At 45.6% G+C, this 12,635-nt stretch overlaps 1 protein-coding gene across 1 annotated transcript in view; it reads right to left on the bottom strand.

The window, feature by feature from the left end:
- Window positions 1–9,782, bottom strand: part of LOC133341883 (hemicentin-1-like) — a 254,826-nt gene extending 245,044 nt beyond the window's left edge. The window contains 2 exon segments of the mRNA XM_061550695.1: window positions 8,225–8,724; window positions 9,474–9,782. Coding sequence (XP_061406679.1) covers window positions 8,225–8,561 — 337 coding nt within the window. The 5' untranslated portion in view covers window positions 8,562–8,724; window positions 9,474–9,782.
- Window positions 9,783–12,635: the final 2,853 nt, after the last annotated feature.

The following is a 12,635-nucleotide window of genomic DNA, read 5'->3' on the forward strand; positions in this document are numbered from 1 at the left end:
TTATATGCACACATCTGCATGTAGTGACAATACGGCATAGGGGAGGCCTTCATCCCGCTGTAGATTGGGAATGTTTGTTTTAATATATATAAGAGCATTGAAAGCAACTCGTCATATGTTGACAACAAATACAGCTGCAGTGGGTTTACAGGTTCGCATTGCCAGTGCAGCCATTCATCAATTTCATGATATCGTTTACATACAATTCCACATTCCGATGGCAGAGGCCAAGTAACTCCAGAGAACAAACACTGTTAACATAATTATTATGCAGCAGTAATAATGCCCTTTATTTACTCAGAATTTTTGATTCCAAAGAACACAGGATGAGATGTTACTATCCTTTGTGCAAGCACTTCCAAGAGTTCATGAACAGTGAGCCTGGTGACATTTGGGGAGCGCATCGTCAGTAGTGAACCTTTGGTTCCTAGGGTGTTTCGGCCTTTCATACTATACACCCTCCCCAAAGGCGGCCAGCGACAGGGTGATCAATCCTACGCTTGCGTCCCATTCCCAATTAGTCATAGGAGTTGCCTTGTTGTTGGTAGCCAACATCCCATGGGACTATGCATGGCAGGGGCGTCCCTGAGTCAAGCATTGTTAAACTGCATACCTCCTGGCCCTCTCACTTTGGGGCCCAGCTGGGGTCTTTCCTCTTCATCCAGAGCCACTGACTGCTGCCTTCTGCCGCCTCCGATACAGCTTTGATTGCCGAACGCTGGCTCTGGCCCTTAATTCCCAGGTCTCTAAGCAGTCTGGTTGTAGATGTTGCCACAAAACCTCTGCAGCCCACCTCCACTGGTCGGACTTCTATGTTCCAGCCATGATGCCGTGCGACACTCAAAACTCTTCATCAGGTCTTCCCAGAAAAGTGGTATTTTTTTTACCCCAGATGAATGATCGGATGAGTTAGGCTCCTTATTGAGATTTGAACTTGCAAAGGTTCCAACGGAGTCAAGCAACTCTCACCACATGTATTATCCAGCTAGATCCAATAATACATGTGCTAGTTGTGATGTTGCATGCCTACGTAGACGATAACCCCAAACATCATTGTTAATTTAAAGTAACTGGTATCAAAGACCGCAGTCATTCATCTTGCCAAAAGCTTAGGAACATTTGACATCACGTGCTCATATCGAACTGCAGTATGTGCACCTTTTGGAAAGCTATTACCCTGCTATTTAAGACAATTAAAAGGTTATTACTGCCAAATTAAAATTGTTCTTTTTTTGAGAAGGTAATTTAGAAAATTGCTCAGGATTAAAGATTATGGTCAAGATTGTAACATGGTGATGAAGTATAGAGTACATTTCCATTCACTTATGTATACATAGCATTTATGCTATGCAATTTAAATTAAAAAAAAACACACATAACGAGGTTCGTATAATTGCCAAAAGGAAATGACATGCAATCCTTGTTGATGGGCCTTACATATTGATGTTTCCCAGTAGCCTATGTTTAAAAAAGGCAACATTTGACCAGTTTCAATTTCACCTTGCCTCATCAGCACGCTTTGGCCTACTGAGTAGGCCAGGGTTATGGACAAGAGCCAGCCATGACTAATTTAGGGCTCAAAGTGTAGTTTTGCAAAGGCACAGACAACATTATTAAATATATTATTACGTGCTAATTCAGAAAGTCAGTTATATATTGTTTTATTATTATAATGCACCAAAGAAAAGGCGTAGACGCAGCCCCCAAATTTGCTTTCTCTCACCACTGCGGGCGGAAGGGCCTTCACTGGAGCTAACTCTGGAGAGTATTTGGCCTACTCTTCCACGACGACTGGACACTTTGGAAGAGGTGGGTCTTGGTCAAGGCGCTATATAAAGTGCATCAAGATAAGATACCCACACTTTACCCCACCAGGTGCAACGTGCCGCTCGACTAATTGCGGCGCACAAATTGACACTGTTTGGGTGGACAGAGGTGGTGTGGGTGGGGGATTTGAAAAGCGACTGTTGCACCGAAACATGGAATTGAATCAGTCGCGGTGGCGAGATTATTATTGTGTTTAATTAACTTGTTGCTAATTTAAGCACACAGTTAAGATTTTTGTATTATATTTTATCCCTAATAAGGCCTCATCAGGAAGCTGTACTCAGCTATGGGATTACGAGGTGGCCAACGCTCAACCCAAACTGACAGAGTGGAAGCAAAGGGATGGAACGTATCTCAAAATGACGTCCACCGTTCACGGGGCACCACAGTGGTGAGATGTTAACTACCTCGCCTGGTATGCAGGAGATCGTGGGTTCGATCCCGACCCTGACGCCTGCTGTATATTTGGAGTTTACAGGCTGTCCTCGTGGTCGTGTGGCTTTCTCTCCGGGTTCTCCGCTTTTTCCATCCACATTGAGAAACATGCTTTTAGAGTAATTGGCTTCTTTGAATTTCCAGCTGATAAGCCACTTCATTTGTGGCCAGGTTGCTTCTGACAAATAGCTACATAGCTCAGTGGGCCTTACCTGGCAAAATAAAATTGTCTTAATAGTTTTATAAAAGTATTTGTTTAGTTTTTTTTATATCGTACTAAAGTGTTTTTAATAATTACATACAGTAATACCTCAATATACGAAGTAAATGCCTGAAGATTCGTCTATTGAAACTTCGTGTATTGAATAGCTTATAACATTAGTACTCTGAGGACGCGTTTCCAACCTTCGTAATGTGCCATTTCATACTCTAAACATTGCATAACTTAACATTCATACACTGTACAGTATTTAAATTTAAAACTGACACAAAATAAACATCGCAATGCGCCACACTGAGGAATCCATCTCATAATGTTATTTATATGATTCGCACATTTGTTATTTCTTTATTCATTGATTTCAGTGTATTTATTTATTACCTTACTTTATTTTGAGCTTGCTGTTTAAAGTAATGGTGATAAACCCAAAGTTCGTAATACGGAAACTTAGTTGATCAAATATACACAAACACCCGTTTTTGAACTCCAAACTAGAGTTATCCCTATTTTTTTGGCCATTCTCAAAGTATAACCATTACAATGCAAACTCAAAAGGCAGGCATGTGAAGTGGCAACGTTTTCTGCTGCTAAATTGAAGGTTACAAATTTGCAACGCATGCAGCTTCTACAGATTTAGAGGCACGAGAAAGCACAGACGGGCGGATAGGGAGCCAGCACCGATCCCAAACTACCTGGCCCTTTATTGCGATGTTTGGCCAAATCTATTCACGTGCGAGGAAACCAGCGCAACCCGGAGAAAACCCGCGCATACGAGGGGGGGGGGGGGGCAACGCTCGATCCCGTACGGACGGAGCAGACAGAGTTCAACAATTTGCTTCGCCGCCTTTCTCGTCGCAAGCCAGGGTATGGCGGCATCTCATCGATGGCCACGGGGAGGGAGTTTGGCAAGATTCGTGCGGTGATCCACTAACCGTCGCCCCCCACGGCGCTGGGGTACAGGCGTGCGTAGCCACCGCCGCCAGGCGATCAGCTTGTTTGGGTTCGTGAGGTTTTTTATTTGGATTGCCAAAATATGGTAATACTCAAGTACATTGTACGATGGAAGGTAAGTGTATCGTTCACATTGCAAGATTTCGTCATATTGTGATTTTTGCCTCTCATTTAATTTTCCTTAAAGATTTCATTTCCTGACAAAATATTTAATAAACAACACAATCAAAGTTGACAAGGATAATTAAAGTAAAAAACGATTATTACCCGTAACATTAATGCTTTTTAACATGTTTTCTGACAATATATGTGTTATAAGCATGATATATTGTAATATTTGATCATTAGAAATACTCATGGCAGACATATGGAACGACCTGCAGTTCAATAACTTCGAAGTAACCATTATTTGTTTTTGAATGACATCAAAGCACAAAACCAATTTGACAACAATGTGAAAACGGAAACTGACATCGTGATGATCGTCACATCGTGAACTATAATATATCATATCACACTGAATAAATACATAAATAAAGATTTCTTTATCTGTGATCTCTAATTGATCTGTATGCCGCACACGGCGTAACTAACATTGCAGTCTCAACGTAGCACTGCGATTGATGACTTCAGTTGGTTGTGCGATGTGACCAATCTTGCATTTCCCTCCGTGATTTATGCACATTAAGAGGAATGTGGTCATGAAATATTAAATGATCGTGTAAGCCAATTTTTTTATTTATTTGTGCACACCAACAAACCGCTATACTTTGCATCCATGCAGCATGAATAGACCACCTTAAATTAACATGAACAAAAATTAACGGTATCCATGCAATATTTTAGTAATTCTGAGAAGAAGTCCATAACTTTCCCAAGCTATCGAGGTGCTGAGAACAAGCAATATTGATTTCAGATGAAAAAAATTGCTTTGCTACTGTGTCACAGAACCGAATGGGTGGGTGTATGTTCATGACCCTTTTGTATCAATACATCAAACGTGCAACAAATCTGCGAGTGCCAACAGTACATCCTAATCACCGTGTCAGTTATTCTTAAGGCTAATAAATGACCTTATAAACCCTTTGGCACCCTATCATGTCACAGAATGGTCCTGGAAGATGTCAACCCTGAACCCCCATTCACTGCTCTGTTGGCGCTTCTGTCTGTTAATATATACTGCAGCGTAGGCAACAGTGGTGGCTCCTGCAAAATCTCTCAGGGGGGGGCAAATGTCTGGATGATTGATAAGGATAAAGTCCACCCATGCAAAGGATACATTAACAGCTTGTAAAGGCAACTTCACTTCTTTAATATTAATGAAAAATAAAGTGACTCTTACAATACATCTTGTTTGTTTCTATACTCACTATTAATAGAATCCACTCATGTTTCTTTTATTAAAGATTCCACTAGGTGGCGACAAATAATTTTGTTGGATGAAACGTGCTTACGTATGATGACGTAAGCACGTTAGTGCGAGCCCTCCCGGAAGCCATAGAGAATGCATTGCAGCGCCCCCCGTTCGAAAAAAAACATCTTTGAATGTAAGTCTATGGGACCACTCGGGGCGATTCTCAGCCAGAGTGAAATCGCCCAAAAAGAGGTGGTACTCCACAGAACGTGACATGACGCTGATTGGACTATATCCAGAGGCACAGTGACGGCTAGCGTGACTCTGTGGTTGATTGACATTGGTGGTGCGTCGCCCAATCGCCCTAATGAAGAAACCGCCCCTGGTAGGCAATTGAGTAGCAATCCCCTGAAAACACCCACTGGCACTGCTGAAAATTTCCATGGAATTTTAGCACGGCAGTGGTTGACAAAATTAAATATCATACTGCCAAAGGTAAGAATGTTTTCCCTCACAATATGTTCTCCATTATATATGTAAAAAAATATATATATGACTTGCACAAAGCAGATCTTTGTCCTCTGAGACAAATATTCTTCCATTCGTGCTATTACAAATCATAAGTGTCATGACTGCACTGATGTGCTGTGCGTTATGCATATGTAGAACATTACCATTCAATAATTACATTGCCTTTTGTACGGCTGAATCACGGGGCACGATATCATGTTGCTGAGCTTGGACATTTCCTCTGAACCAAACTGCCACAAGGCAATTCTTGCCTTGTACAATGCCACCAATGTTATACGAGATGTGAATAAAACGTTATGAAAACTGGTCTGGAAACCCTACGATACATTTTTCAGAATCACGCCACGGGTTTGTAATGGTATTGATCGTAAAATATTTTTTGCTAAAATCAATCAACCTGGTGTCAGTTAAAATATTTCAAATTCAAATATCGGTCATGGGCTTACTCAGCCCATTAAAATTCCCGGGCTGCTAAAAGTAGCGCCACTTTGTGTAAAGTCAGCAGTGTTCAACCACAAAAAGTAGAATATGGAATTTCCACTACAGTAGTGGCTTAGGCCCCATTTATAACATACATAAATAAATAAATTGCAGCCACAATGCCCATTAAAGCACTTTGACTTTTTCACCTATTTATTTCACAGCATCCTTAATGTAAGAATATGCAACAAGCCACACGCTGTTAATAGAAAACAGCGATTTGTGCATTAACTTGTCTAAAAGCGTGCATTTTTTTTATCAGCCAATGGCTTAGAACGCTAGAACACTCAATATCTGTCAAACAGTTTTGGGCCAGCACACAAGGGATTCTGGGTTTGAACCTTGAAGTTGATTTGAGATGTCTCAAGCACACTGGTGCCTATGGCAGGACACTGCTCAAGCAATACTGAAGTCCAGCTTAGAACATGAGAAAAACAACAACATTCTGTTGGGTTTTCAAGGCATTGTGAGGTTTTCACATAATTTCGTGCCATTTAAATACCTTTCATCTGAACATGCAACGCTTTGATCGCAACCCACCGCAATTGTGGGCCTCTTATCGGAGCCACAGGCCAGTAGCGCACGTTTTCAGACAGGTGCGTGCGTGCACGTTTAGCTCTCCGACGCCTTTCCGGACATGCACCAGCGTGTTGTTTGACACGGCGTCCCCGACGTTTGTTCCACATGCTGGGGAGCATCTTCAGCAAGTGAGCTCCCAGGACACGGAGCGAAATGACGTCGGTACATCGTTGGCTAACAACCGCGTGGTACGGCCTGGAAACACGTCGCTGAGCGATAGCAGCACAACTGTGCAAAGTCTACACAGTGTTTGTGTTAAAATATTATTTAGACAGCTATTTAAAAGCTGTCTCAAAGCACAAGACGGTTTGGACGTGCACATCATTTCAATGAGGCTGCATCTCGAGACCTTGTCCAGCAGGGTTGTGTATTTTGTGAGCTTCGGAAAAAACGGGATTTAATTTTAAATATATATACAATCTGAAACAGGATATTTTTGTTGGGAGAGGGGCATGAGTGGAGTGCAGGAAGGGAATGGGGACTAAGTTGTATTTATGGGTAAGAATGAACAAATCAGGTAGAGATAAACAGAGGCAGTGGAGAAACGGAAAAACAGTAGCCTGAACTTGAGCAGCTGAGTGAGTTGCGTGGATAGCCAGGGGGGAGGGGGGGTTCCGGCCAGCCAGGGCATCAGAGGAGAATGAACGACCTCCCATTGAGAGGAGAGTGAACCGGTAGTCTCAACAGAAAAAAACATCGGTGGCTGGGAGTGGATAGTAGGACGAGAGGTGTAGATATAGACCAGGTGGAAGAGACAGGCAGGGGTTAGTCCATGAAGGATCTTTAACACGATCATCGCGATCTTGCAGTCGGGTAAGAAGCTAGTCCAGTTGTGGAGTGGAGGGATGTGAAGATGAGGGTGATAAGAAGGTATGATTTATAAACACCATTATTAGAACCACACAGCGCACATGCCACAAAAGCACTCTGATTCATACTCCGCGTAACAACACGACAAAGGCAAAGCGGTGCGCCCGTTAAAATCCTTAAATAGAAACAGGTTTGCTGGAGGAATGGGAGCAAAGCCATCATGACGACCGGAGTGTAAATCTCCCGACTGCTCGCAGGGACTAAGCCTCCTCCGCCTCGCCCGACAACCAACGCGCACGGGGGATGAATCGCGCGACCCGGCAGAGACGATAAAACATCGTTGTGCGCCCCAAACCAGGCGCATTGTAAACTCGGTGCTGTCCAAAACAACAGACGATACACAAAACCGGTAGGATTTGCACTGGCGCTCGGCCAGCCTCCGCAGCTGGAGTTTGTAAAAGTCAATTCGGTTGCTCTCTATTTAACCAGGTGCGAGGCAACTCGGGTTCATCGCCCCTCTACAAGGGGGGACTCGGCGGCCGTGCGTTTGTAACATTGGCACTTGGAGTTTCATTTTTGCATTTTAAGTTGTGCTTTGTTCAACTCGGTTTATGTCATCTCCATGGCGTAAAGGAAAACAAAAATCCTACTCTGGTGGGAAGCCAAAAGCCATGGGAATGTGGAATATCGACAAATGGCTCGGGGCTTCAACATGAGATGGGTACACTTGCAATTCTCAATTGTGCTCTGTGGCACATATACAACAGCTTAGATTAAGGTCTGAATGAATTACCAGACCGATGGGTATCCTGTGCCACGTTGTGTGATGATGCAAACCCGTGGTTGACCGATGAATAAATGAGTTCCCCACCACAGGAACGTCAGTGTCCCAATTCCCTTCTTTAACCACGGAGACACTTTAACTTCTGTGAATCAGAACTGCGGCACGCCAAGTCACGTCGCCTAATAATGAACAAAAAACGGGGGGTAGCGGCACCGCAATCGATGAGCTCTCCACATTTCACGTCGCATCTTACCGGGGTCGTGAAAGGGGATGAGAGCGAAGTTGTAGAGGGTCTTCTTGGGCCGGTTGAGAGACGTCTCCAAAATCTTGGAGGCCCCCTCAATCACCTGCACCAGGTCGTCGTACATGGAGCCGGTGACGTCGAAGACGAACGCGAGAGTCGATGCCCCCTCCGGGATCTCGGGCTGCCCCTTCCCGTCGGCCGTGGGGCTGCCCACCTCGTCCCTGTTGATGACCACCTCATCGTCCTCCTGACCCCACGCGACGCGGGGTCGCAGGGAAGCGCCGAGTGCCAGGAGGAGCAGGAGCCAGCTGCGAAGGCCCCTGAATTGGGCACAGCCGCTCTGCATCGTCTCTCTCTGTCTCTCTCGAGATTACGACCGCGCCGCTCTAATCTTCTCGCTGAGTCTCGATCCAGCTCTCGGACCACGACCGGGATTTAAAGTCATTCATCCGACGATCGGCGCAGATAACTTGAGGCTTCTGCTCTCCGAGTGACCGCTCATTCAAGCCCTGCCGTTCACGCACATAGACAACAAACAATGTGTTCCCATTGCGTCTGCATATAAATGTCACCCAATGTGAGGTCCTGTGCACATTCTGCTCGATGGTAATTTTCGGCTCAGTCAACCTCAGACGATGCCTAAAAGCCAGGATCAGAGAGCAATTGTCCGTGATGTTTTCTGTGTCTGGGCACTAAACTGGGGTTTTCAGGACTGTGTAGTGCAGTGTGGCCAGCAACAATGTCACTGCACCGCACTTATTAGTACAGATGTATAGACAGACGTTAGAAGGCAATCTGCATCAGGCAGTTGCTGCATTCCAACCACTGACACTCAATTACAACATGCACATGGCTGTGACACTTTCACCACTGTATTACATATTGCTGGGTTACCATATCTCTCAAGTGTATATCGGACACTAGTGATGTGGCAATTGCAAATACACGAACACACACACACAGACTGCAGAACTGCACGAGAGCATTCGCAAATTGACTGTTCAAAACATACCGCAGTAAATACAATGACAGTAAGATAACGACACGACAGTGTGGTTGTAAGACAGGACCTGGCTTTTGAATGTCATGAAGCTTCCAGGGCAAAGAACTCAACATTTTTCTGTTAATGAGCAGTCAGATTGAGAAATCGTAGTTATTTACAAAAAACTGTAGTTTTTCTCAAAGTCGTAAGCAACATATGTTTAGACAAAAACAACACGACATATGTGTGTGCATATATATGCGTAAACAAACTTACAGCAGCTGACGTTTCAGAATTTTGCCGGCTGGAAACGTCAAAGTTGAGGAGCTGCGAAGCAACTGCAAGACGTGAGAGACAGAGAGAGAAGCTCAGGGGGCAGTGCCCACCACCATGCACCCCCAGGAACAACAACAACAGCAACCGATGTCAAACCCCTCTCCTCCTAAGAAGAAAGAAAAACACCCAGACAAGTCCTGAAACTGCGTGCAGAGAGGCGAGACGGCGAGAGTGGAGGCGCCGTGCGTTTGGCGATCTTTTTTGGAGTTCTTGCGGTGAGTGGGTGAGTGAGTGAGTGGGGTTGGGAAGGAGCTGGGAATGGGCTTTGAGGGACCTTTTGGTTGGCCCCCTTGCACGCAGCGGCTATAGGGGACGGGGGCGGGTTGGTGGGGGACATTCGCGCTTGCTTAAGCCAATCGCAGACGCATTGCTCGTTTCAGGAAGAGGGGGCGGGAGAGGGAGCCATCCAAGAAGGGGGCGATGCGGGGGGTGGAGGGGAGAGGGGAACAACCCCCGACTTTTTCTCCCAAATCTGGTTGGGCGATCTGCGGGGCTACCGGCGAGAGAGAGAGAGACTTTGCCGGGTCTGCATGGGGGTTGGGATGCTTGCAATGCTCGCGTTGGGGCCCCATGGGTTGTGTCGGTGGTGGCGGTGGTGCGAGGCTGTTTGAAGACCATCTTCTGCCCGGCCGTGTGTGTGTGTGTTGGGGGGGACGGCGAGCATGTGTCTTGATCTCAACGCCTGGCATGCGTTCGCAGCTCGGCGTGTTTGTTTAAACACGTGTTCTAGCGCTGTCAGCATTCACACGCGCGCACGCGCACCGGGCAGTAGCTGAGTTCATCATATGCAGCCCATCGGCAGGTTAACGCCGGAGCGTTGCGATGCCAAAGCAACACACCGAAGAGAGCGCGGAGAAAGGTGAAGGCGCAGCCCCTGCAAATTCCTCGATGACGCCACCGGTTTGATGGAAAAGTGCATCCCCTCCTCTTGAGGGGCGCTCTTAGAGAGAATCCCGAGAGGGCATTTGGCCTACTTTTCCAGAAGCGTGGGGGGGGGGGATGAAAACACAAAGTGCCCATGGTTTGTATAATTGTGCCGCGCCGTGAGATCGAATTGAACTGGCGACCTCCCTGTATCGCGCGTGCAGTGCGGTACCACTGTAACACTCTATAACACTCTGTAACACTATGTAACACGATTTTTGTCCCTGGGTAGTAAGTGTTATTTTCTAATTGCCTATGCCTCAAAGGTATTGAAAATGGCTATTATTCCCCCACAAACTTTGCTTTTGTGCCGGATTAAGCTAGTGCGGGGCCTGTAGCATATGTTTATAAAGAGGCCCTAGATAAAAAAAACACGTACATTTTAAAACACATTTTTTTAAACTTGCATAGTAAAGTAATTGTATTTTTGTCATTTGCTATACAGCCAGGTAATACGACAAATCGCTAACCTTAACCCAGTCGTTCATAAAAGTTGAAGGCAGTGTAGTACAAGAGTAATAGAGCAAGTGCAGAATCACTGAACCGGAATTGATAGCTTGAAAGCATTTAGCGCGGGGCCCTTGAAAGTGCGGGGCCCGTAGCTAGATATGTAGCTACTTGTGCTACTGGGATAATCAGGAATGCGGGTGGCTCTTTGGCTTCCCTCCTCGGGGCTCTTTGGCTGCCCCCTTGCGGGCAGCCGTTTAAAACAAAAAGGAAAAATCTTAAACATAATTGAACGTAAAGATAATTGATTGAATGCGTCAGGGACTGTGTCACCATGGAATGTCTTGGTGGCAACAAAATGTGCAACAGTGGAGCTGTATTGTTGAAGCAGAACTAAGGGGAGGACACCAACTAAATAGACGCAGTTTATTCCATCACCTACTTTGCCCATCTTCTTGGTTCTTTCGGTAAAGTCACGTAGAAGGGAAGTAATAAAATAATACAAACAAAACATAATAAAATAATTCTCACGACGTTTCGGCCACAACGCAAGCAGCCGTCCTCAGGTGAAAACCAGGTCTGTCGAGGCGACAGCGTCTGAATGAAACAGCCCAGCTTATATATATGCTCCAAGCACGTGTGCTGTTTCATTCAGACGCTGTCGCCTTGACAGACCTGGTTTTCACCTGAGGATGGCTGCTTGCGTTGTGGCCGAAACGTCGTGAGAATTATTTTATTATGTTGTATTTTTATCATTTTATTACTTCCCTTCTACGTGACTTTACCGAAAGAACCAAGAAGATGAATCCCTGCAGTCACGAAAGCTTTAAATCGAAATCTACTTTGTCCATTTAAGTCAGAATGTGTTTGTCGTCTGCTCCATACCTGCTGCCGTGTTTTGTGTACAGGAAGCTCTGCTGCACGTGATGCGGCTCTCAAAATATTTTGGGTCAAAAAAAAAAGTATTTTCTTCTCCGAAAGGTTGCCGACCTCTGCTCTAAGAGAAGTCCCTTCCTTGTCTGCCAGCTCTACCGGCAGTGACGTGGGCAATGCCATTGCAGGGCTGCGCCTTTATGTGTTTTTTGTTGTTTAACGGCAGCCGTCCGCCTCTCTCTCGTCGATTGTCCTGAGCTCCAAGCCAACCTTGAGAGAGCTGTGGGGAGTCTTAGGCTGACGATGACTCCCATGCCGTTGATGTGTGTGTAATAAGCGAAGGCTTACGGTTCCATATAACCCTAAATGTCTTTAGGATTGGGGCGAGTGCTACTGGTGTGAGCACCCAATCAAGCCAAGAAGACAAGATCAATGCTGGGGCCGGCATCAACACTCGCCCGATCGCCTTTGTCTCTCCCCAGTACTAATTGTCCACACATATGAAGTGCACATTCTGGCATGAGTAAACAAACCTAAATGAGACCCAGACAAGATGTAGATACTACGTGCCATTGTTTTGCAGGGACGCTATACAGCGTTATTATTCAACCACATATCAACGTTGGTTCAACGTTCGTATATGGTTGGAACCGTTAGACCAACGTTGACCCAACGTTGGCATTTGGCTGGAACCATTGGACCAACGTTGACCCAACGTTGGAATGCGGTTGGAACCGTTGGACCAACGTTGACCCAACGTTGGCATGTGGCTGGAACCATTGGACCAACGTTGACCCAACGTTGGCATGTGGTTGGAACCGTTGGACCAACGTTGACCCAACGTTGGCATGTGGCTGG

This window comes from Lethenteron reissneri, chromosome 12 (genome assembly GCF_015708825.2).
Source record: "Lethenteron reissneri isolate LAM-NWPU_2019-01 chromosome 12, ASM1570882v1, whole genome shotgun sequence".
Classification (NCBI taxonomy): Eukaryota; Metazoa; Chordata; class Hyperoartia; order Petromyzontiformes; family Petromyzontidae; genus Lethenteron; species Lethenteron reissneri.